This window comes from Heptranchias perlo, unplaced genomic scaffold (assembly GCF_035084215.1).
Source record: "Heptranchias perlo isolate sHepPer1 unplaced genomic scaffold, sHepPer1.hap1 HAP1_SCAFFOLD_43, whole genome shotgun sequence".
NCBI lineage: Eukaryota > Metazoa > Chordata > Chondrichthyes > Hexanchiformes > Hexanchidae > Heptranchias > Heptranchias perlo.
Genome location: NW_027139442.1, coordinates 3,609,697 through 3,636,621, shown reverse-complemented (window position 1 = coordinate 3,636,621; position 26,925 = coordinate 3,609,697). Strand labels below are relative to the sequence as shown.

Genomic DNA, 26,925 nt, shown 5'->3' with positions numbered 1-26,925 from the left:
CTCCGCTTCTTGCCGCCCTTGGCTGGTGCTTTACTCAAGGTTTTCTTGGCGCCCTTCTTGGGAGCTGCTTTCTTGTCCTCAGGCATTTTCAAACTCAATTTCAGACCCAGGAATGACCCAATTCCGCTCCGAACTCGGATTAAATAGGCAGCCCCACAGCCCTATGCTAATGAGGGATGGAGGAAGGCAATGATTGTGATTGGGTCATTCGGAGTGATACAACGTCACCTTTTCCATTCACTCTCTGATTGGATATCTGAAGAAACCAATCAGATTGAATACCTGGCAGCAATCACAAACACGCTCACACTGCACATTGTCCGGTTTGAGCAATTTGTTCCGAACTGTTGCAGTTCTGCTTCCGGCCAGTAGATGTCCCCAAACCCCGGGACATTGAAGTTTGCAGGTGAGAGAGGGACAGAAGATAAACTCATTCTTCACATTATGTTGCACGAGTGGGATTTAGAAAAACTGGGAATTGGAAACATTTGGTTGGACCAAATGTTGGTTGCATGCTGTATTAAATTCTTGTAATTAATTTAGGGTGTATAGTCTATACTGACGAAGAATCCAACAAAATACAAGAAGACTTTCATGAGCTTGATGAAAGGCGGTGTAAATGGCCATTGAATTTCAATATAGAAAGGTGTGAGATGGTGCATTTTGCTCGGGGGAATAAGGAGGCCTTATACTGCTTGGAAAGTAAGAGTCTAAATGTGGTAGAAGAGCGAAGGGATTTCGGGGTACAGATTGACAAATCATTAAAAGTAGCAACACAGGTTGATGAGGCCACAGAAAGCAAACACAGCACTGGGGTTTATTTCTAGAGGAATAGAATTGAAAAGCAGATAAGTTATGTTCAACTGTAATTTAAACTTTCAAACCTTCTGTCAAACTGTTAAACATTCCCTTTCTGAAATCCGTGCTGACTATTCTTTATTATATTTTCGGTTTCTAGATGTTTTTCGATTGCTTCATTGAGCAAAAGATTCCATGATCATTCCTACCACCGACCTTTCGTTAACTGGCCTATAGTTCCCTGGACTTGTTCTATCTCCTGTTTCAAAATATATGAATCACATTAACTATCATCCTGCCCTTTGGCACTATTCGTTTTTGTGATGATTTTTTTTCTATACATGTAACAGTGCCTCTGCTATCTCTTCCCTTGCTTCATTTAATATGTGCGGATGCAATACATCTGGACCAGTTTAACCACCCTTTCTAACTTAAATGTCTTGATATCTTTATTGACCTCTTCCTCTATATCATATTTACCCTGTTAATCTCCCTGGTAAATACTGAGGCAAAGTAACAATTCAATATTTCTGCCATTTCGCTGACATTACCTGTGAGTTTATCTTGTGCATCCCTTAGTGGCACTCAAACTATTCTGGTTTTCCTTTTGTTATTTTTGTGTCTGTGGAATAATTTACTATTTCTTTTTATATTCCTTGATAATTTGATTTCGTTGTTCCTGTTTGCTTCCCTAATTGTTTTTGTGACTTCTTCCAAACCTCTTCCTATTCGCTTTTGCCATCCTCTTATTTAATATCTATGAATGAGAAATTCCACCAGCTTTTTGTGTCTGTTCAGGGGCGGATGTTTGGAAACTATTTATTGTCTATGATTAAAGTACCAGAAACCCCAAACCCAAACTCCACAGAAACACTCGATTTTTCCCTCCTCGTGAAATAAGGCGCTATAATGGTGAGCAGAGCTGCCTTCCAAACAATTCATTCCAACAGGTTTGAATCCCAGCACGCTGAATTCAGAATCACCAAGACTGGAACCGAATTTGATGATGTTCAGAGAGATAGTGTTTCGAAAACACAAACGGGTCTTATTTATATTTAAAAAAATACTTTGAAAGGTCATTTCTTTCCCCCATAACTTTGAATTTAACTCTTTCCCTTTGTATTATTATTTACACTGATCTGTACAGTGGATACGGGAAACAATTGCCCGGATTCAGTGAAATTAATAGATTTTCTGAAGTTTTTTCTCTCTGCTGATTCCCGTCCCTTATTTAAATTATGTCGGATTAACCTTTCTGATCTATTGAAGGGTCATAGTCCTGAACCGTTAACCCGAGCTTCCCTTCTCCACATATGCTGCCGGACCTGCTGAGTCTTTCCAGCATTTTTGGTATTTTTTTCTCTCTATTTCATCCCTTTCACTTTTGACGGTCGCCATTAAAACTTCCAGCTTTGTGCTCAGTTTTTATTTGTGTTTTAGTTCGATTTATTTGAATTAATCTAATTCATGTCCTGAGAAATCAGACAGAAATATTGCGCAATGTACAGTGAAATATAATGGGGCAAATTCACAACTTTTGAATCAACAAAACAAAAACTTTATTATGAGTCAGTTGTCTTAATTTTTCACTGTCAAAATATTAAAAAATAACAGAGTAGAAGTTACAGAGAGAAACTATTTCCTCACATTGCACTTTGTCCTGTTTCTGTAACGACAGACAATGTGAATTTGTTCCACTCTGTTAGAGTTCTCGCTTACGGCCAGTCGATGTCAGACTGTATATTCATTCTGTATCTGTCAGCCTCCAGTACTGTCTGTGAGTGTGAGATTAATTATCTATCTGTCATTCTCTGGTACTGTATGTGAGTGTGGGATTCATTCTGAATTTGTCAGTCTCTGGTACTTTGTGTGAGTGTGGGATTCATTCTGTATCTGTCAGTCTCTGGTACTTTGTGTGAGTGTGGGATTCATTCTGAACCTGTCAGTCTCTGGTACTTTGAGTGAGTGTGGGATTAACACTGAATTTGTCAGTCTCTGGTACTGTGTGTGAGTGTGGGATTCATTCTGTATCTGTCAGTCTCTGGTGCTGCCTGTGAGTGTGGGATTCATTCTGTATCTGTCAGTCTCCGGTACTGTGTGTGAGTGTGGGATTCATTCTGTATCTGTCAGTCTCTGGAGCCACCTGTGAGTGTGGGATTCATTCTGTGACTGGAAGTCTCTGGAATTTTATCTCAGTGTGGGATTCATTCTGTAACTCAGTCTCTGGGACAAAGTGCAAGTCTGGATTCGTTCTGTATTCTTATTTCAGGATACAGCATGTTACTTGAAACTGTATCTTTAATTCATTAATGTTTGCACGGTCCTTTGTCTAGCATTATTTTTTAAATATGGATACACTTCTGTATTTTGTTTCAATCAAACAATGTGTGAGGTTTGGTGTAGGATTACATCTTAATCTCTTGAAAGACTATTGTAAATGATAATGTATATTTCAATATTTTACCGTGAAATTATTGGTCTGGTACTTATTGTGTAGCTCAGTCTGCGCTAATGGAATTGATACTTTATCTTTCAGGCTGACACTTTGTGCTATATTTGGACTGGTATGTCAGGAATAACTCAGTCCGCAATAATGGAATTGATGCCATACCTTTCAGCATGAGTTTGAAGTAATTATTGGAATCGTTTGCAATGTGCAGCTTCGTCTACACTAATAGGATTCAGACTGTATGTTTCAATATGATAACATGTATATACGAATTTTGGACTGCATACAATATGTAGCTGGGTCTGTACTAATGGAATTCGTACTGTGCCTTTCAGTCTAATACCGTGTAATATATTTAGATTGGTTTGTAAGGTGTGGCTCAGTCTGCAATACTGGGATTGATACTGTATCTTTCAGCATGACCCTGAATGTGATTTTTGGACTGTATGTAATGTGTAGCTCAGTCTGCACTAATGGAATTGATAATGCATCTTTCAATCTGATACTGTAAGAGAATTTTGGACTGGTAACAAATGTGTACCTCAGTCTGCAGTAATGAAATTGATACTGTATCTTTCATTACGATACTGTATTCGAATTTTGGACCATATATATATATGTGTTGCTCAATCTGCACTGTTGGAATTAATACTGTATCTTTCAACCTGTCACTGAGATTTTTAGACCAGTATATGATGTGTCACTCAGTCTGCACTAATGGGATGGATACTGTATCTTTCAGTCTGATACTGTGTGAGATTTGTATACTGGCATGTAAAGTGTGGGTCAGTCTATACGAGTCAAATCGAAACTGTGTCTTTCAGTCTGACACTGAATGTGATTTTTGGACTGGCATCTACTGTGTACCTCAGTCTGCAGTAAAGGAATTGAAACTGTATATTTCAGTACGATACTGCATGTGAATTTTGCACTGGTATATAATGAGCAGCTCAATCTGTATTAATGGAATTGATATTGCATCTTTCAATCTGTTACTGTATGAGAATTTTGGACTGGTATCTAATGTGTACCTCAGTCTGCAGTAAAGGAATTGACACTGTACATTTCATTCTGACACTATGAAGTTTGTGGACATATATGTGAGTCAAATATGGGTAACATCTGAACTGGTATCTAATTTGTATCTCAGTGTACACTATTGGCATGAATACTGCATCTTTAAACTCATAATGTGTGTGAATTGTGGGCTGGTATTTAATTTGAATCTCGGGGTACACTATTGTGATTCATTCTGTATCTATCAATCGGTCCCATGTGTCAGTTCTAACTGGTATTTAATTTGTAGCTAAGGCTGAACTAATGTGAGATTAACACAGTGCCTTTCAATCTGATACTGGGTGTGATTTTGGACTGGGAATTATTTATCTGCCGGTCAGCGGTACTGAGTTGTTTAGAAATGGAAATTCCATCTGTATCTCCTGCTCTGTTTGACTGTTGGATTGGGATCAGTGTGGGATTGACTATTTCTGCTGTGTGAGACTGTGGAACTGATGACTTGTCTGTATCTCTGTGCTCTGAGTGATAATGTACATACTGTGTGTGAGAAGGAGCTGGCTGCACTGTTCCTTGCGGAGGAAACATCACACTGATTCTGGGTCCTTCAAGTATTTGCCTGTAGGAAGAAAAATTATCTCTTGTAACTCAAGAACAGGTGAGGTAGAAAATACAAAAGTGATCAATTGAATCTCTCTGTTAATAATCATTGTAATATCCACAAATGAAAACCAGTGATACAAACAGTGTCAGTGTCTGACTCCACTGCAGTACTGCAGCACTCAGCTTCTGTACACCAGGTGTGTTGGGCTGTTTTACAACAATTTAGTGATATCCAGACACAAGCCAACACCTTCGCTGATCCATTAATGGGACGACCCGATGGGGCGGGGACCTTTGTTCAGGTCAGGCTTCTAATCCCCTCTCCGATGGGGCTAACAGTTCAACCAAAACCACAGAGCCGCTGTTTAAAATGTGTCCTTCATATTTCACAAATGATGCCTGCAATAGATGCTCTTTGTATAACTCCCCACATCCTTACTGTCCGGCTCTGTTTACTGTTCAATCACAAACAGGGCAGGTAGAAAAAAATGAGATTTAGTACCTGGCACCAATCACAAACACGCTCACACTGCACATTGTCTGGTTTCAGCAATTTGTTCCGAACTGTTGCAGTTCTGCTTCCGGCCAGTAGATGTCCCCCCAAATCCCGGATCATTGAAGTTTGCAGATGAGAGAGGGACAGAAGATCAACTCATTCTTCACATTATATTGCACGAGTGGGATTTCGAAAAACTGGGAATGGAGACGAGCTGTTGGACCAAACACTACTTGCAACGCTGTTTTAAATTCTTGTAATTAATTTCGGGTATATTGTCTATATCGAGGAAGACTACGACAAAATCAGCTTGCAGAACGGCCGTGTAAATGGCCATTGAATTTCAATATAGAAAGGTGTGAGCTGGTGCATTTTGCCAGGGGGATTAAGGAGGCCACATACTGCTTGGAAATTAAGAGTCTAAAAGGGACAGAGGAGCAATGTAAATCATCCTGAGAAATTAGAGAGAAATACTGCGCAATGTAAGTGAAAAATAATGGGGCAAATTCACAACTATCGAATGAGTAAAACAAAAAAATTATTATGAATCAATTGACTTCATTTTTCACTATCAAAATGTGCAAAAATACGAGAATAAAAGTTACAGACAGAAACTTTCCTCACATTGCACATTGTCCTGTTTCTGGAACCACGACAGGAAATGTGAATTGGTTCCGCTCTTTTACAGTTCTCTCTTACGTCCAGTAGAGGTCAGTCTCTGGTACTGTGTCTGGTGGGATTTATTCTGCATCTGTCAGACTCTGTTATTGAGTGTGAGCATGGGGTATATTCTGCATCTGTCAGTTTCAGGTACTATATATAAGTGATGGGTTCATTCTGTATCTGTCAGTCTCTGGTACGTTGGGATTCATTCTGTATCTGTCAGACTCTGTTTTTGAGTGTGAGCATGGGGTATATTCTGCATCTGTCAGTTTCAGGTACTGCATATAAGTGATGGGTTCATTCTGTATCAGTCAGTCTCTGGTACTATGTTTGAGTGTGGAATTAACTCTGCAACTGTCAATCTCTGGTGTTGTATCTGAGTGTGGGATACATTCTGTATCTGTCAATCTCTGGTGTTGTATCTGAGTGTGGGATACATTCTGTATCTGTCAATCTCTGGTGTTGTATCTGAGTGTGGGATACATTCTGTATCTGCCATTCTGTGCTGCTTTATCTCAGTTTGGGATTCATTCTGTAATTCAGTCTCTGAGACAATGTGCAAGTCTGGATTCATTCTGTATTCTTATTTCAGTTTACAGCATTGTATTTGAAACTGTATCTTTAACACTTTAAATGATATAGTTCTTCATCGTGTATTTAATCTGTAAATATTAATTTTCTTCAATCAAACAACGTGTGTGAGTTTTGGAGTGGGATCACATCTTAATCTCTGAACTCTATTGTGAATGATAATGTACCTTTCAATCTGTTCACAGTGAAATTATTGGACTGGTATGTAGTGTGCAGCTCAGTCTGCACTGATGGAATTAATTCTGTATCTGAGTCGAACACTGTATGAGATTTTTGAACTGGTATGCAATATGTAGCTCATCCTGCACTAAAGGAGTGGATACTGTCTCTATCAGTCTGATACTGTATGAGATTTTGGCCTGGAATGTGAGATGTAGCTCAGTCTGCACTAATGGAAGTGATACTGAATCTTTCAATGTGATATTCTATGAGATTTTTGGACTGGTGTGTCACATGTACCTCAGTCTGTGCTAATGGAATTGATATTGTATCTTTGAGTCTGTTACTCTTTGAGATTCTTGGACTGCTATATCATGTGTGGTTCAGTCTGCACTAATGAAATTGATACTGTATCTTTCAGCCTAATATTGTATGAGATTTTCGGACTGATATGTAATGTGTAGTTCAGTCTGTGCTAATAGAATTGATACTGTATCTTCCAGTCATAATTTATGAGAATGTTGGACTGCCATGTAATCTGTGTCTCAGTCTGTGATAATAGAATTGAAACTACATCTTCCAGTCTGATCATTTATGAGGTTTTTGGACTTGTGTGTAACGTGTAGCTCAGTCTGTACCAATGGTATTGATACTTTATGTTTCAGTACAATACTGTATGAGTATTTTGCAATGTATATAAAATGTAGCTCAGTCTGCACGAATGGAAGTGATACTGCATCTTTCAATCAGACACTATGAGGTTTTTGGACTGGTATCTGATGTGTAACTCAGTTTGCAGTAACATGACTGTGAGATTAATTCCGTATCTGTCAATCGGTGGTACTGTGTGTGAGTGTGTGATTAATTCTTTATCTCTCAGTCCCTGGTATTGTGTGTGAGTGTGGGATTCATCCTGTATCTGTCATTCTCTGGTTCTGTGTGTGAGTGTGGGATTCAGTCTGTATCTATCAATCTCTGGTACTGTGTGTGGGTGTGGGGTTCATTCTGTATCTGTCAGTCTCTGGTTCTGTGTTTGAGTGTGGGATTCATTCTGTATCTGTCAGTCTCTGGTACTGTGTGCGAGTGTGGGATTCATTCTGTATCTCTCAATCACTGGTACTGTGTGTGAGTGTGGGATTAATTGTGTTCCTATCAGTCTCTGGTTGTGTGTGTGTGTGTGTGTGTGTGTGTGTGTGTGCGCGCGCGCGCGCGCGTGTATGAGTGATTCATTCTGTTTCTGTTTGTATCTGGTGCTGTAAGTGAGTGAGATATTCATTCCATACCTCTTAATTTCTGATACAGTATGTGAGTGATATAAATTCTGTATCTGTCAGTCTGTGCCACAGTGTGTGAGTGCGGCATTCACTCTGGATCTGCCAGTCACTGGTACATTGTGTGAGCATGGGATTCATTGTACATGTCAGTCTCTGGCACTGTATCTGAGTGTGAGATTCATTCATTATATTTAAGTAAATTGTATCACCGTTTATTGTACGGCATTCAAAACTGTACTTTAATACCTTAATGTATGAATATGTTCCCCAGTCTTTTATTGGTAGATACTGATACACTTCAAAATGTAATGTTGCAGGTTATAATCAGAGAATGTGGGCACTTTTTGGAATTCTATTAAATCTGTATCTATGGAAACACAATTGTGATTTGGTGTGTCTTCCAAACTGATATGGTGATATTTTTGAACTTGTATATAATGTGTAGCTCAGTCTGTGTGAATGGAATACTGTATATTTCAGTCTGAATCTGTGTCAGTTTTTTTGTAGTGATATGTAATGTGTAGATCAGTCTGCACCAATGGAATTGATAATGTATCTTTCAATCTGACATTATGAGATATTTGGTCTGGTATGTTAAGTTTAAATCAGCCTGTACTAATGTAGGTGACTGTGAGATTCATTTGGGATCTCTCAGTCTCTGGTACTGTGTGTGATTGTGGGATAGATTCTGTATCTGTCACACTCTGGTACTCTATGTGAGTGCGGGATTCATTCTGTATATACCTTCTCTGGTACTGTGTGTGGGATTCACTCTGTATATACCTTCTCTAGTACTGTGTGTGGGATTCACTCTGTATATACCTTCTCTAGTACTGTGTGTGGGATTCACTCTGTATATACCTTCTCTAGTAATGTGTGTGGGATTCACTCTGTATATAACTTCTCTAGTACTGTGTGTGGGATTCACTCTGTATATACCTTCTCTGGTACTGTGTGTGGCATTCAGTCTGTATATACCTTCTCTGGTACTGTGTGTGGAAATTATACTGTATATACCTTCTCTGGTACTGTGTGCAGGATTCACTCTGTATATACCTTCTCTGGTACTGTGTGTGGGATTCACTCTGTCTATACCTTATCTGGTACTGTGTGTGGGATTCACTCTGCATATACCTTCTCTGGTACTGTGTGTGGGATTCACTCTGTATATACCTTCTCTGGTACTGTGTGTGGCATTCATTCTGTATATACCTTCTCTATTACTGTGTGTGGCATTAACTCTGTATATACCTTCTCTATTACTGTGTGTGGGATTCACTCTGTATATACCTTCACGAGAACTGTGTGTGGGATTCACTCTGTATATACCTTCTCCAGTACTGTGTGTTGGATTCACTCTGTATATACCTTCTCCAGTACTGTGTGTGGGATTCATTCTGTATATACCTTCTCTTGTGCTGTGTGTGGGATTCATTCTGTATATACCTTCTCTATTACTGTGTGTGGGATTCACTCTGTATATACCTTCACTAGAACTGTGTGTGGGATTCACTCTGTATATACCTTCTCCAGTACTGTGTGTGGGATTCACTCTGTATATACCTTCTCTGGTACTGTGTGTGGGTTTCTGTCTGTATATACCTTCTCTAGTGCTGTGTGTGTGTGTTGTATTATTTCCACATCTGCAGTTTCTCATACTGTAGGTTAGTTTGGGATTCTTTCTGTATCTCAGTCTCAGGTAGCTTGTGTGAGTGTGGGATTCATACTTTACCTGTCAGTCTCTGGTGCTGTGTGTGAGTGTGGGATTCACTTTTTGTATCTGTCAGTCTCTGGTATTGTATGTGAGTTTGAGATTCCTTCTGCGTGTCTCAGTCTCTGGTACGGTATGCGAGTGTGAGATTCATTCTGTGTCTGTAAAATTATTCTCTCTGTTTATATTATAGCGTTCAATAATTTAGCTTTAATATCTTAATGTTTAAATAGTTTTTCTCATTATTTAATTTGTAAATATGGATGCACTTTCGGATAAGATGCTGGAGGTTTTTAATCAGATAATTTGTGTGCTTTTTGGACTATGATTAAATCTGTATCTCTGAACACAAATTTGAATGATAATGTATCTTTCAAACTGATATGATGACATTTTTGGACTGCTGTGTAATGTGTATCTCAGTCTGCAATAATAGAATTGATACTGTATCTTTCAATCTCATACCATGAGTGTATTAGAAACTGATATCTAATTTGTTTCTCATGTTACGCTGTCACAGCATTTCTCAATCTCACACTGTATGAGAGTTTTGGACCTGTATGCAATTTGTATCTCATGCTACACTATTCGAATGGATACGACATGTATTAAACTCACATGTGTGTGAGAGTTCTGGTCAAGTATTCAATTTGAATCTCGGGTTACATTATTGCAATTCATTCCGTACCTTTCAATCGGGCACCATGTGTGATTACTATCTGGTATTTAATTCGTAGCTACTGTTAACCTACTGTGGGATTGACAATCTTAAAGCGAGACTTTGGACTGGGATTTTTGTAATAACCTGTCAGTGGTACTGAGTTAGGGGGAAATGGAAACAGCGTCTGCCTCACCTGCTCTGTTTCCGTGTTGGATTGAAAATGTGCCTCCGGATATTGGGATCAGTTTGGGACTGACTGCTTCTGCTGTCTGAGACTGTGGAACTGATGACCTGTCTGTGTCTCTGTGAATGATAACGTACCTACTGTGTGTGAGGAGGAGCTGGCTGCACTGTTCCTTGTGCCTAGGATGGAGGAAGCATCACATTTATTCTTGGCCCTTCAAGTATTTTTCTGTCAGAAGAAAAAAGTAACTGTTGTAACTCCAGAACCAGTGAGGTAGAAAATACAAAAGTGATAAGTTTAATAGCTCTGTTAATGATAATTATGTAAATCAGCGATACAAAGAGTGTCAGTGTCTGACTCCACTGCAGTACTGCAGCACTCAGCTTCTGCACACCAGGTGTGTTGGGCTGTTTTACAACAATTTAGTGACATCCAGACTCAACCCAACCCCCGCACTGATCCATGAATGGGACTACCCGATGGGGTGGGGACTTTGTACAGGTCAGGTTTCTAATTCCCTCTCCCAGGAGAATAACCGTTCAACAGAAATATAACAGCAGTTGTTTAAATTGTGTCCTTCACACTTCTCACCTGGTGCCTTCAATAGTTGCTCTTTGTATAAGTCCACACATCATTACTGTCCGTCTCTGTTTCCACAATTCACTATCCAATAACAATAAACAGGGTGAGACTGGAACTAAACCAGGAACATTCACTACTGGTTTGGGGAGAGAAAGCAGCAATGATTTTAAATAGCAGTTTCTTCCCATTCTCTCTCCCTTCCCCTGGACACACCCGGTACACACACAGCCCGAGAATGACCTCTCCCTTCCCCCTCTCACTCCATGTTCCGGGACCAGTTCCTGATCCACTCCGCCTCTTACGAAAAGCCCCCGGACTCCCCCTGACCTTCCCCCGGATTCAATGCCGATCTCTGAGCCCATCTGCGGACACGATCCCGAAGCGATGAGCTGCTGTAACGAGGCTGATCTTTGCTCCCTTCCCCCGGGGGCCGTGATCTCTCCATTCTCGGCTGTTTTAAACCATCTTCTTCCGCTCACTGAGGGAATGGCCCCAATCGGCCGAGGAGGGGGAGGGGATCGCGCATGCGCTCTTCCACTCACCAACAAGCAGCGCGGGGGGCGGGGCTGATTCACGCATGCGCAGATATCTGCTTTAATTCCCAATACAAAAATCGATGGAAACTTTCCCCAATTGGAATTTTTCAGAGTCTGAGCAAAGGAAGTGGGTCTGGGGGAAAGGTCAGAGGGAATGGGGTCCACAGGCAGTGCAGGAACAGGCACCAGAATGGGAAACAGATGGGATTCCACCAGTGCCTAACGCTGGAATCCAGACTGACTTTACAATCTCTAACTATTAAACTAGATGTTTCCATCCCTGCTGTTTCTCTCGGTATCTTTTGATGGTAAATAGTCTTTCATAGATAAAGTGGGACGTTTTGAAATGAGCCAAAGGATTCTGTTCATTCTTAGCCCCATTTACCATTAATTAACGTGTGACTCCGAAACTGGATGCAGGATTTCTCAAACCAATCCTGGAGAAAAATGGGATGAAATTCGGAGTCCGTGTATTTGCTGGGAGCGTGTAGGATTAATATCTGACAGCAACAGTCCCATATTAATATAATCAGATTGAAACTCTCGGTCACTGAGAGTAATAGCGAACGGCCCTGATCTGCAAAACCGAATGCAGTACAACAGGCAAGAGAGGGTTAAATTCGGCCCACATTGTTTTTGTCACTCTCTGCACTGTCCCTGAGTGTGGGATTAATGGTGTGTCCGTCTCTGGTATATCAGTGAGAGATAAGACTACATCTTCTGTCTCTACAACGGGAATTTCTGGATAAAACGCAACTTTACAAGACAGTCTGGAACTGATACTGTTGCACTGTGCCTCTCCGCTCGCTCTGTCACCGTATCTGTCTCCCTTTCTCTCTCACTCTCTGGTGCTGTATATGAAGTTTGGATACTGCTATTGAGCGTGATATGAACATACTGATAGGAAGTGTAAGACTGACGGTGTGTGTCTCGCTTTCTCTCTCGAGTGCTGATTTTGAAGGTGGAATACTGTCTGATATAAAACAGAGAGAATGGGGTGTCCAGGCCACACCGTAACTGGGGATGTGTTCGGCTCCAGTCCCAGTTCATGGTCATAACCTTTTCACAGATTCAGGGTGAGAGTCTCTGTGAGACGGTAAAACTGGCGGAGAAAATCCGCTTCACAATTCAAACCCCAACACATGAGATTCTACAAATCAGCTGGAATAAGAATTTTGTAAACTGCTAATTAAGAGAGTGGATTTTCCGCTTTGGCGGTGGAGTAAGTCGGCGATAGCGGATCGGGCCCCCATTGTTCACTACGCCTGATTTTACTATCCATTGACACCAATGAGTTCACTGAAGTAACTGATATCAATCCAATACTTCAAATAAATTTGGAAATAACAGACAGGAATTATATTTTATCCAACAAATGCTTTTTGAGAAATAATACAAGATGTGATTCTAACATGAAATGGTTTGCTGTTATTAGTCGGGAAATAATATGATTTCAATATTAAATGTTTAATCCTGTAATGAATAAAATCAAATGCTCCATTTCGGTTGATGATTATTTCCCATCACACACACTGTCTTGTGGGATGGACTGAGGGTGAGCTGTCAGGGTCAGACAGCGTCCTGTTCATTGGGACATTTGTTTTGACCAGAACAGAATAATAATGGACCAACACCCGGACCGTTACTAACTTGTAAAATATTAATGTAATTTCAAACTCCAGTGGGGAGTTCCGGAGATCGTTTCCTCTCTGAGCTGCTGTGCAGCAATGTTTGCTCACTGCAGGGAGTTTAATGGGACATCAGGCTGGGCCTGGTTACAGAGATCTATAAGGAAACCTGCTGATACATTTCTGAGACGATCAGGGGGCGGGAGATTTCACACGGCCGCAGCAGGCCAAGGGAAAGCTCTCCTGCTCCTCCTTGGCCCACAAAATATCTGTTAAAAAGAAACTTCTCAGTGTTCTGGACCACTCAATGCCCATCGAAAGGGCGGCTCCTCCACCCATTTTTAGCCAGCATTAAATGGTTTCCCGTGTACGTCATAATACTCTGATTTACATTTTACACGTGGCCTGACCGGAAACAGGTGGGTGTTGCTCGGGCCGCTCTTCTCAGGACATGACCCACGATGGTGGAGGCAGGAACGCCACCGTTAAAGGGGCGGTAATGACCTGACACCATTTACAAGCCTCGACCACCCTATTTCCGCCAGGCGAGGATACTTAAAATCGGCCACACCTTTCCTGACCTACGCCCAAGAATGAATCTTCGAAGCCCACAAGCTGGTCCATTTTCTCAAATTGCATCGGTTCATAACACGTGGAGGGAAATTTTCACCATCGCTGGGGACTGAACTGGTAGAGCGGATCACCCGCCCCTTACAGAACCGACCCGATTTTAATTCTTGCTCCGTCAGTTTACCGCCCAAGATGTGAAGGTGAAAATACCCCCTACGTCTCTGACCCCAAGGTTCGACAGGTGTGTGAAAGACATCAGATAGTGTTTGCCAAACACTAACATGAATGTGGGCGAATGGATCCGTGTATTCGGGTAAAAGCTGATAACCCCCTCCACGGAGACTGGACCCCTATACCGTGGTGTCGAAGAGGAGTTCATCCCCAACAGCTCGGTAACACAGGTCGCTGTCCTCTATGGGCAGTTGTCCAAGATGCACACCGAGACAGATATCAACAGCTGCTGGAAGACCATCAATTCGGTCAAGGAGGCCCTTTGTTCCCCCGAATCTTGCTGGTCTTCCTGCCGAGGGAACTGTCCGCGGCCAAGTGTTGGCCACTGGCACGCTCCAAGGTCCAGTATTTCATGCTGAGGTGCACACTGAAGCGAGGTGCGGCCTACACAAAGGCTTTATGGGGAAAGGCAACCGTGTAAGGCTATCCCACCTTGTATTGTACAGCATGTGTTAGAAGATATTTACTGTGTTTTGACTTGTAATAATGGAATCGTATGATGTGTATTGTATTTGTTTTGAATTGTAATTGTAATATTTACATTGAACTGTGTGTATTCATGAATTTTATGAAATAAAGTATATTTTGAAATATTAAATAAAGTTCCAGTCTCACTATTTCTCTTCTTATTGGACACTGAAGAGTGGAAACAGACCCGAATCGTAAAGATGTTGGAAATTATACAAATATCATTTATTGCAGGCATCAGGTGAGAAATAGGGAGTGTTTTCTTAAGGGTGAGAAACTAGGGACTGTGGAGGAGCAGAGGGGTTTGGGTGTCCAGGTACACCAATCAATAAAAATAAGTGCACAAGTGTAAAAAATGAATGAAAGATCCCAATTTCTAGGCTGTCATATCCCAAGGTAGCGCTATCAGGTACTTTCCCAACTCTGTGGAATTTGCTGATACAATCAGGCCCCACTGCCTCCCTTGCTGGTCCATTCCATACATCCAGCGCACTCTGCATTAAAAAATATAGATTCAAGCATTCTGCTCATCCTGTGCCCCAGGTTGAGAAGACTGAGAGAGGCAGGAGGACCCAGACCATTAGCCTTAAGTGACATTGGACATTTCTGTTTTTAATTCAGCTTATTGAATTTGCAATTTATCCACTTTTTTGTACATTTCTATTTTTATTTTTTGAACAAATTCTCCAAACCCTGTGCGCAGTGAGTGCTGACTCCGGGCCCTTTGATTGACAGCCCTCACCTCCGCCCGCCTCTGTCCTGGGCTGACTCCTCCTATCACCTGACACGCGGTACCGTCTCTCACCTTTGCGCGCTGACATCGCGATGAGCACATAAATCTCCGGCCCGAGGGACGCCGCGCGGTCCCTATGCCGCGTTCCTTCAGCAACAGGCGCGTCCCGGGAGGATGATGATGGCGGCCTCGGGTCGGCGGTCGGAGGGCCGCTGCTGTGGGCGGGGTCGAGACCGACAGAGGGAGGGTCCGCATCTGGAAGTGGCCTGAGCCCCGGGGCCTTGGAATGGCGCAGTGAGGCCGGTCCGGTCAACAGCTCCTCCGACTTCAGGCCCGATCGCCGTTAATGGGGTCGCAACCCCCGGGACGGAGGGACCGAGACCCCGGGACGGTGGGACCGAGACACCGTGATGGAGGGACCGAGACCCCGGGATGGAGGGACCGAGACCCTGGAACGGTGGGACTGAGACCCCGGGACGGAGGGACCGAGACCCTGGAACGGTGGGACCGAGACCCCGGGATGGAGGGACCGCGACCCCGGGATGGTGGGACCGAGACCCCAGGATGGAGGGACCGAGACCCTGGAACGGTGGGACTGAGACCCCGGGATGGAGGGACCGAGACCCTCGAACGGTGGGACTGAGACCCGGGGATGGAGGGACCGCGACCCCGGGATGGTGGGACCGCGATCCTGGGACAGCGGGGCGTCGACCCCGGGATGGAGGAACTGCGACCCCAGGGATGGAGGCACTGTGACCCCGGGATGGTGGGATCGCGATCCTGGGACAGCGGGGCGTCGACCCCGGGATGGAGGAACTGCGACCCCAGGGATGGAGGCACTGTGACCCCGCGGACGGAGGGAACGCGACCCCGGGAGGGAGGGGCCGTGAACCTGGGATGGAGGGACCACGAACCCGCGATGGAGGTATCGTGACCCCTGGACGGAGGTGGTCCTTTAGACCGTTCATGCTCTGTTGTGAGACCTCTGTGTGTGTCTTGCTCTGTTCGTGTTCTATTACATTGGCTCCCGGTGTGGCAATGCCTCGACTTTAAAATTCTCATCCTCGTGTTCAAATCCCTCTATGGCCCTCACCCCCTCCCTATCTCTGCAACCTCTTCCAGCCCTACAATCCTCGTGTTCAAATCCCTCCATGGCCCTCACCCTCTCCCTATCTCTGTAATCCCCTGCAACCTATTTAATCTGCACCGACAACCGCATGTCTCGCCACCCTCAGGTCTCGGACTCTCAGTCCTGTATAACACACAGTCAGTGCTGGGACACTCAGTCCTGTTATATACAGAGTCAGTGCTAAGACACTCAGTCCTGGTATAGACACAGTCAGTGCTGGGACATTCAGTCCTGTTGTCGACACAGTCAGTGCTGGGATATTCAGTCCTGTTATACACACAGTCAGTGCTGGGACACTCAGTCCTGTTATAGACACAGTCAGTGCTGGGACATTCAGTCCTGTTGTAGACAGAGTCAGTGCTGGGACATTCAGTCCTGTTATACACACACTCAGTGCTGGGACACTCAGTCCTGTTATACACAGTCAGATAAATAAATAACTACAAACTAAGAATGAAATCTCCAGGATGTGACGGTTTCCACCCCAGAGTTTTAAAGGAAACAGGTGGGGAAATTGCAGATGCATTCGTCATAATTTCCCAAAGCTCTCCAGACTCAGGAATTGTGCCTTTGGATATGAATGTTGAAAATGTCACTCCGTTTATTTAAGAAAGGAAGGAGGGAGAAACCAGGACAATACAGACCTGTCATTTTAACGTCGGTTGTGGGGAACTAACTGAAATCTATCATGAGAAAAAAAATGAGCTGGTCAAAGAGAGTCAACTTGGATTTGTGAAGGGCAGGTCATATCTGACTAATTTCGTTGGATTTGTTGAGGAAACTAACAAGGTGGACAGGGGATTGTCTATGAAGGTTATCTATATGGACTTACAGAATGCATTTGAAAAGGTTCAGCACAAGAGATTAATGGAATAAATAAAAGGCACAAAATTGAAAGTGACCTTGTGACTTGGGTTGCAATTGGTTGGGAGGTCGGAGAAAAGAGTAAGGAGAAAGGGAATTTTCTTTGATTGGCGGGATATGACTAGTGGTGTCCCCAGGGATCTGTACTGGGGCCTCAGCTTTTCACCATATTTATCAATAACTTGGATGAAGGAATAGAGAGTTGTAGATCCAAGTTTCCAGATGACACTAAGTTATGAGGCACAGTAAGTTGTGTAGATGGGAGCAGAAAGTTACAAAGGGAAAGTTTAAGTGAATGGACAAACTGTGGCAGATGGAGTTCAATGTGGGGAAGTGTGAGATCATTCACTTTGGATGCAAAAAGGTAACATTGGAGTATTTTCTTAAAGTGAGAGACTGCGAATGGTGAAGGAGCAAAGGGATTTGGGTGTCCATGTACACAAATCACTAAATGCTAGTGCACAGATGCAAAAAGCAACCACAGACTAATGGCCTTTATCTCCAGTGTTGGAATACAAAGGGAAGGAAGTGATGCTTCAGTTCTACAGAGCCTTGGTCAGAGCCCATCTGGAGTACTGATCCTCACCAAGGATATATTGACCTTGGAGGGGGGACAGTGCAGATTCACCAGAATGATACTGGGCATTGAAGTGTTCAATTATGAGGACCGGTTGCATAAACTTGGTTTTGCATTCCTTTGAGTTTAGAAGTTTGAAGGGTGATCTGATCCAGGGATTTAAAATGACAAAGGGATTCGAAGTGGTAGAAACAGAAACTATTTTCTCTGTTGGGGGAATCCAGAACAAGAGGACATAACCTTAAATTTAGAGCTAGGGCGTCTAGGATTGAAATCAGGAAGCTCTTTTTCACACAAGGAGAGTGGAAAACTGCTCAGGCTGATTGAACTGGACCCTGTGATACAATAGAATTTTATGTCCTGTCAGACTTGGATATCTTGAAGATCCATCTTTTAAAAAGGTGGAGGAGCTCAGTACGAAGATGTATTCAACTCACGTCGTCATAAGTCCTCCAACTGTTTCTTTTATCATCGAGATATGAAGGTCAAAAACACTGTGTTCAAAAGAAAGCTGATTTATTTGACACTTGTACAGAATACTAAACTGCAGCCCAGTTAAAGGGGGTCATTAACATCAGAAACAAACTCCAACTGTCAGAATGAACGTGGTTTAGTCCTGGATACAGCAATAACAGCAGAATCCAACTCCTGCAGTCACATGTGAACTCGCTGGTGACTCAGCAGGTGGGATGACTGAGTGAATCCCATCCCACACACGGAACAGGTGATCGGCCTCTCCTCAATGTGAATACTTTCATGTCTCATCAGATCCCATGTTCTTTTAAAGCTCTTCTCACAGTTTGAACATTTAAAGGGTCTCTTATCAATGTGAACAAGTTGGTGTTCAATGAGGCCGGATGAACAAGTGAATTCCTTCCCACACACAGAGCAGGTGAATGGCCTCTCCCCAGTGTGAACTCGTTGGTGTGTCAGCAGGGTGGATGACTGAGTGAAGCTCTTCCCACACACGGAGCAGGTGAACGGCCTCTCCCCAGTGTGAACTCGCTGGTGTGTCAGCAGGGTGGATGACTGAGCGAATCCCTTCCCGCACAGGGAGCAGGTGAATGGCCTCTCCCCGATGTGAACTTGCTGATGTCTCAGGAGGTGGGATGATCGAGTGAATCGCTTCCCACACACAGAGCAGGTGAACGGCATCTCCCCAGTGTGGACTCGCTGGTGTGTCAGTAGGCTGGATGAGCGAGTAAATCCCTTCCCACACAAGGAGCAGATGAACGGCCTCTCCCCAGTGTGAGTACGTTGGTGTGTCAGCAGATCACTTTTTCTTTTAAATCTCTTCTCACAGACAGAACATTTAAAAAGACACTTATCAGTGTGAACAAGTTGATGTTCAATGAGGTGGGAAGATTGAGTGAATCCGCTCCCACACACGGAGCAGGTGAACGGCCTCTCCCCAGTGTGAATTCGCTGGTGTGTCAGCAGGTTGGATGACTGAATGAATCCCTTCCCACACACGGAGCAGGTGAACGGCCTCTCCCCACTGTGAATGCGTTGGTGTGTCAGCAGATCACTTTTTCTTTTAAAGCTCTTCTCACAGACAGAACATTTAAAAAGTCTCTTATCAGTGTGAACAAGTTGATGTTCAATGAGGTGGGATGACTGAGTGAATCCCTTCCCACACACGGAGCAGGTGAACGGCCTCTCCCCAGTGTGTCTGTGTCGATGAGTTTCCAGCCGGGACGAGTAACTGAATCCCCTCCCACAGTCCCCACATTTCCACGGTTTCTCCATGGTGCGGGCGTCCTCGTGTCTCTCCAGGTTGGACGATCAGTACAAGTCTCGTCTGCACAGAGAACACTTGTCTGGTTTCTCCCCACTGTGAATGGAACGATGTTTTTTCAGGCTGTGTAACTGGTTAAATTTCTTTCCACAGTCAGTGCACTGGAACACTCTCACTCGGGTGTGTGTGTTTCGCTGCTATTCCAGTCACAGTGATGTTTGAAATCTTTTCCCACAGGTGGAACAGATCAACATTTCTCCTATATTTTAAGGCCGATAATCTTCAGGTGCTGGTGAATAGAGTGACTGTCAGATCTTGACGTGATGTTTGGTTTGAGTTTGTCGTCTGCAAATCCTCCCCTTCTAATACCCTGTAAAAGGAGATAACAAAAGTCCTCACTGTGAATACGAGATTTAAATTCAGAACAGGCAATTCCAGTTTCTATGGAACATTCGACCCGCTCATTCCCCCAGACTCTAAATGCCCGTCCCGCACACTCACCCTCCTCCCTCTGCTGAAACCCAAACCCATCGCACCACTTCCAACAATTTTCCTTCTATTTAATTTTTCTGTCTTGAAGATCCCGACTCGGACTGGTTTCAGTTCTACACTCACTGGTTCCATTCCCTCTCCTCCCCTGAAGGTGCTAGTTCTGGCTAGGTTCAGTTCTACACGCACTGCTCCCAACCATCTCCTCCCCTGAAGGTGCTGACACTGGTTGGATTCTGTTCTGCACTCACTGGTTCCCCTCTCCTCTCCTGAAGATGCTCACTCTTGCTGTGTGTATATGGTCTGCCCCTCATTTCGACATTATGTCCCTCCCTATAGCTGCCTGTAGGCAGTCCATATGTAATACCTCCCAAATTTGGCGACGGCATCTTTCTGACCAGTCACCATTTCTCCTTCATTTAAAGACTATCCCTGACCTATCACAATTTCTCCTTTATTTGCAGACAGTCCCTGACCAGTCAGCATTTCACCTTCATTGACAGACACTCCCTGAGCAAACACCATTTCTCCTTCATTTAAAAACTCTCTCTGACCAGTCAGCATTTTCCTTCATTAATAGACGCTCCCTGGCCCATCACTATTTCTTCATTTATGGACATTACCTGACCTGTCAACATTTCTCCTGCATTCACAGACACTCCCGGACCAATCACCATTCCTCCTTCATTGACAGACACTCCTTGACCAGTTTCTATTTCTCCTTCATTAACAAACGCTGCCTGACAAGTCACCATTTCTCCATCATTTACAGACTCTGCTTGAACTGTCACAATTTCTCCGTCATTTATCGATACTCCCTGTCCCGTCACCGTTTCTCCTTCATTTATAGACACTCCCTGACCTGTCACCATGTCCTCCCCTATTTATAGATACTCCCATACCAGACGCCATTTCACCTGCATTTATAAACACTCCCTGACCCGTCACCATTCCTCCTTCATTTATAGCCACGCCCTGACCCGTCACCATTTCGATTTCATTAATAGACACTCCCTAACCAGACACTATGTTTCCTTCATTTACAGACACTCCCTAATGAGACAATTTTTCCTTCATTTACAGACACTCCCTGACCAATCACCATTTCATCTTCATTTACAAACATTCACTGTCCCGTCCCCATTTCTCTTTCATTTATAGACACTCCCTGACCCTTCACCGCTTCTCCTTCATATATAGACACTCCCTCACCCGGCACCATTTATCCTTCATTTGGAGACAATCCCTGTCCAGACACCATTTATCCTTGATTTACAGACACTCCCGAACTAGTCAGCATTTCTCCTTCATTTACAGACACCCCCTGACCTGTCACCAGTTCTCCTTCATTTACAGACACCCCCTGACCTGTCACCAGTTCTCCTTCATTTACAGACACTCCATGACCAGTCACCAGTTATCCTTCATTTACGGACACTCCATGACCAGTCGCAATTTCTCCTTCATTTAGAGACACTTCCTGACCAATCACTATTTCTCCTTCATTGACAGACGCTCCCTGAACGTCCCCATTTCTACTTAATTTATAGACACTTCCTGACCAATCGCATTTCTCCATCATTTGCAGACACTCCCTGACCGGTTATCATTTCTGCTTCATTTACAGACACTCCCTGACCAGTCACCTCCTCTCACCGCATCTCCCTCCAGATGTCCGTTCACTTGTGAGCAATGCCCTTGCCATCCACAAACTTATTGCGGATTGCTGCATTTAGGAACATCGGAACAGGAGTTGGCCATTCAGCCCCACGAGCCGGTTCCGCCATTCAATTAGATCATGGCTGATTTATATCTTAAATCTATCTACCCTACTTCGTATCATAGCCCTTAATACTTTGGCCAAACACAAATCTATCAATCTCAATTTTCAAATTTACAATTGACCCCCAGCCTCAACAGCTTTTTGGAGTGAAGAGAGTTCCAGATTTCCACTCCCCTTTGTGTGAAGAATTACTTCCTGACGTCACCCCTCAATGGCCGAGCTCTAATTTTAAGATGATTCCCGCTTGTTCTGGACTCTCCCACCAGAGGAAATAGTTTATCTCCATCGACTCTATCAAAACCTCTAATCATCTTAAACACCTCAATTAGATCAATCCTAAATATTGTTTATTCAAGAGAATACAAGCCTAGTCTACGCATCTGTGTTCATCATTTACATAATTCATCACCATAAGTACAGGATAGAAATTCAGAACACACAGTTCTAGTTTCTCTGGAACAGTCTTTTCTCCCTTGCCCCTCCTAAGCTGTGAATGCCCCGTCTAACACACTCTCCCTCCTTGCCCCTATTAAGCTGTAAATCCCCATCCCACACACTCTCCCTCTTTGCCCCTATTAAGCTGTAAATCCCCCGTCAAACACTATCCCTCCTTGCCCCAATTAAACTCTGAATTCCCCCATCCCACACACTATCCCTCCGTGACACTTCCTCGCTGTTTTGAAATCCAGATTCATCGCAGGATCTATTTTTCCTCCTTTTCTCTCTTGAAGGTTCTGCGTGATGTTGGGTTTCGGGCCCAGTCACTGTTTGCCCTCCAGTACCCGGCCAAGTGGTAATTCTGCACCTGTGAGCCTGTACAGCGAGCTGAGGGCGTTTCAACTGTGGGGAGCAGCACAGTCACCGTCCCTGGCTGATTCCGTCCGGCAAAGCTGAGGCCAACGGGAGCAGATCAACAACAACCTGCATTTGCAAAGAGCGGAGTCTCATCAACACCGAGTAGGGCTCAGGCCCCGAATCAGAGCCGGGGGTCCCGGGACTCCATTACACCCATCACCCAGCGCCTCCCCCGTCCTACCCGCCGCTTCTCGTTTTTTTCTCCCGTTTCCACCGAGTCCGACTCGCGAACAAAGGAAAGGAGCGATGCCTTCCCAGAATGCACGGCGGGCCTGGGGAGCACGCGCAGTCTGAGCGGGAAGTCAGCGCGTTCGAAAGATAGAGGGGTTTCTGCGGCATGGCGGATTGTGGGGCCTCCGGCAGCCATGAGTCGCAGTGCGTGGGTCAGTGTTTTATTGCCCGCGTCGCGCACAGAACCGTTTCTCGAAATACAGACTGAGGAATTCAGAGCCGGTTTGCTAAACAGACACTGACCGTACAATGTAGAACATTTATTTTAAAAAAATTTTCTCGTGACTCAGTGGAAGAAAAACACTTCCCCCAGGGACCCAAAAAATAATATCTTCTGACTGGAGTTTTCATCAAATCCCAATAAAGGTCAAAACATGCTCGCTCTTCACTTTACTTCAAGTAATAAATAAAATAAGACAACGACGTTACTTGAAAAACATTTTAATTACAGTATAAATACAGTAAATAAAAGATCAGGTTGAGTTTCACTTAAATAATGTGACGGATGGGTCTGCCTGTTGTTCATGATCTCATTCCAATCTGGATCACAAGATGAAAGCTCGACACGCTTATCAGGTGCCCTGATGACTCGGTTTCTTTCTCTTGTTTTCAACATTCTCAAAGTCGAAAATCCCAGTTCGCACATGTAGGCTGTTGTGAATGGCAGCAACAACAGAACACTAATCTTAGTCAACAGAGGATATTCTTTGAAAGCACTGAGCCAAAAAGAAGATACACTGAATAACTTGTGGCGTGTTTTCAGTGTGCTCACAGGTGAGTCGCACCAGTTCGTTTTCTTGCTCAGGCATCAAGTTTAGTTTAATTGTCTATTCAGGATTTTCGAAAGCAAAAGGATCTTTCATCCAACGCTTTTCCTTCAAATTTTCAAATCCCTCTGTCGAGAAGTAGCGACTAAAATTGTCAGACAGAGCAGCGAGATGTAACTGTATGACACATTTCATTTCATTCCCTTTATCTTCATTGAAGATGTTCCCCGCAATTTGTTGTAACAGTGTTGGGAACATGGAATATCTCGGGTGATTACTTTTCAGTCGGGCTTGCCACAGTTCTAATGACTTCTGGAATGTTTTTATCTGTTCACAAGGTCGAAACAAATCATTGCCTCTTCCTTGTAACTTCAAATTCAGTTCCTTTAAAATTGAGAACATGTCAGCCAGGGAAGACAACTTCATTAACCAACTGTCATCATAAAATACATTTGCAAAATTAAATGTTTCTCTACCAGAAAAATGTGAATCTCTTTCCTGAGGTCGTTAACCCTTGAAAGCACCCTGCCCCGTGACAGCTATCGTACTTCAGTGTGAAACAGTAAATGAGTAAGCTCAGCTCCCATTTCTGAGCATAATGCTTCAAAAAGCCTGCAGTTCAGTGAGCATCCTTTAATGAAATTAACAATTTTCACTACTTCCTTCAGTACTGCGATAAGATCAGGGGGAACAGCCTTGGACGCCAAAGCCTCGTGGTGAATGAAACAGTGATTCCAACCATCATTACCAGCTGCCTCAGATATTCATCTCACAACTCCGCTATTTCTCCCTGTCATTTTTGCTGCACAATCACTTGGAATTTCTTTGCAATCAGCCCAGTCCAATTTGTATTTTCCATCTGCACAGTGATGCAGTGCTTCGAATATCTCTGCTCCTGTTTTATTTGTTGGTAAAGTTAGACAACACAACAAAAATTCCATAAAGTCATCTTGCCCGGCAGATCTCACATAAACTAACAGTGTTGCACAATTTGAAATATCAGTACTTTCGACAAGTTGGATAGCAAAATCCCCGGCTGCTTGGCTTCGAAATGCTCAGCAACAGAACATATTCGCCGAGACATTGTGTTATCACTGAGAGGAATGGTTCTCAATTTTTCAGCAGGCTTCTCGACAAAGATTGTACGCACCATATCCAGAGATGCTGGAAGAATAAGTTTTTCGCCAACTGTATGGGCCATTTTCTCTCTTTCCACACGATATGAGACCAAATATGACAACAGTTGTGCCTTATCATTCAGAGCAGTTGACCGACTAAGAACTTGTGCTGATAACTTTAATCCCCGTTTCTTCCTTTAAAAACATTCAAGCGGGTGATCAACGAGTTCCCCATGTTTTGTCAATAAATTACTTTTTAATTTTGACGAGTTTGAAACTCTTGTTTCCAAGCACCTCGTTACAAATAACACGCTGGGGCTTTCGATCTTGGTTTGCGTTTGCACAATTGATGAAACCACATTTCAAAAAAGCCTCACTATACTGCTTCATCCTCGATGTGGTAGGTGGTTCAGAGGTGGTTCAGACCCGGTCGATATGGCAGAAGAGCGTCCATCATCAATTGAACTTTCTGTTGCAGAAGAACTTCTTTCTCTTCTTACAAAACGATTCATTTTTGGGAAATAAAGTTTGATGATTAAGCCGCCCCCGACTCCTTTCCCCTTGATACTGGACTTAAACCAGCACCACACACCGTCACTTTGTCGGCGAGGAAGAGCGTGCCTTGGCTGTTGCTCCGGAAAAACTAATCATAACTGAAAGTGTATTCCACCAGAAAAAGGCCATCGCTCCACAGAATGAAATGACTGCCTGTCATCTTCCTAACGGAAATTACCTGTGAAATGATTGCCTGCCATCTGCCCAACGGAAATTACCTGTGAAATGATTGCCTGCCATCTGCCCAACGGAAATTACCTGTGAAATGATTGCCTGCCATCTGCCCAACGGAAATTACCTGTGAAATGACTGCCAGCCATCTGCCTAACTGGAAATTACCTGTGAAATGACTGCCTGCCATCTGCCTAACCGGATATTACCTGTGAAATGATTGCCTGCTATTTGCCCAACGGAAATTACCTAATACAGATGTGAAAGTAAATTTCAGTCCAACATTCAACCAATCAATTTCACGCAATCACAATTTTTGACGACAAGACTGCCTGTGACATATCATCTACTTATGAAATAAATGTTTGCCTCTTTCTTATTTGATGTCCAGTTTTGATTCATTTTATTTTCCTGGGTTTGTATTGTGACCGTACCCATTTAATGGCAGTGAGCTGATATTGTCAATCGGGCTCAGCATTCTCTGGCGAGCAGCTACCGGCCTTATAAGCTCCGCTGATAACCTGATATCTGACGAATTTCCTTTCCATGTCTCATTATATTTATACTTTTCTATTTAGGGTAAAACGAGGGGGCACAATGTTAAAAACAAAGCAATTTGGCAACATACAGGTCTCCCCAGTAAACGCAAGAGCACGCAGAATGAATCTCAATGGAACAAACCTCTTCTCTTTCACTCCCACTGGAAAAAATCCGAAAAGACCAAACCCTTTCCTATTCCCTCCCATTGCATAGGATCACAAAGAGAAAAACTCCTTCTCATTCCAAGCCATTATAGAGAGTGCGGTGCCCAGAACTGAACACAGTACTCTAAATGAGGACGAACCAGAGCTCTGTATAACTGTGACAAAACTTCCAGTCCTTTTTATTCCCGTTCCCTTGAGCTAAAGATCAAAATTTCATCTCCATTTTAACTTCTTTTTAGTGATTTAGTAATCACTGTTAGTGATTTCTGTACTTGGATCCCCATATGCCTCGATTCCCCGAGAGTGCAAAAATCTATCGATCTCAGCTTTGAATATATTCAACGACTGAGCATCCACAGCCCTCTGGGGTTGAGAATTCCAAAGATTCACAACACTTTCAGTGAAGAAATTCTTCCTAATTTCGATCCGAAATGTCCGGCCCCTTATCTTGAGACTATGACCTCTAGTTCTTGGTTCTCCAGCAGGGTAATCAGCCTCTCCTCACCGACCCTGTCAAACCACCTAAGAATTTTATACGTTTCAATGCGATCACCGACCATTCTTCAAAACTCCAGCGAATATAAGCCAATATT

At 43.5% G+C, this 26,925-nt stretch overlaps 1 protein-coding gene, 1 long non-coding RNA gene and 1 pseudogene across 2 annotated transcripts in view; all 3 read right to left on the bottom strand.

Annotated features, from left to right (window-relative positions):
• The window catches only part of LOC137312504 (zinc finger protein 585A-like), a 62,460-nt gene extending 39,406 nt beyond the window's left edge, over window positions 1-23,054 (bottom strand). The window contains exons 1-3 of the mRNA XM_067979044.1: window positions 22,968-23,054; window positions 18,580-20,029; window positions 15,424-15,566 (exon numbers count right to left, since the gene is read on the bottom strand). Of these exons, the coding sequence (XP_067835145.1) occupies window positions 15,424-15,566; window positions 18,580-19,670 (1,234 nt within the window). The 5' untranslated portion in view covers window positions 19,671-20,029; window positions 22,968-23,054. The remainder of the gene's footprint in view (window positions 1-15,423; window positions 15,567-18,579; window positions 20,030-22,967) is intronic.
• LOC137312443 (uncharacterized) lies at window positions 2,334-11,439 on the bottom strand. The gene is made up of 3 exons (XR_010960739.1): window positions 11,195-11,439; window positions 10,741-10,831; window positions 2,334-4,880 (listed from the first exon to the last, which is right to left on the bottom strand). It is a non-coding gene; the product is annotated as an uncharacterized lncRNA (long non-coding RNA).
• Window positions 23,055-23,462: 408 nt separating the features above from the next.
• Window positions 23,463-25,292, bottom strand: LOC137312503 (protein FAM200A-like; annotated as a pseudogene).
• Window positions 25,293-26,925: the final 1,633 nt, after the last annotated feature.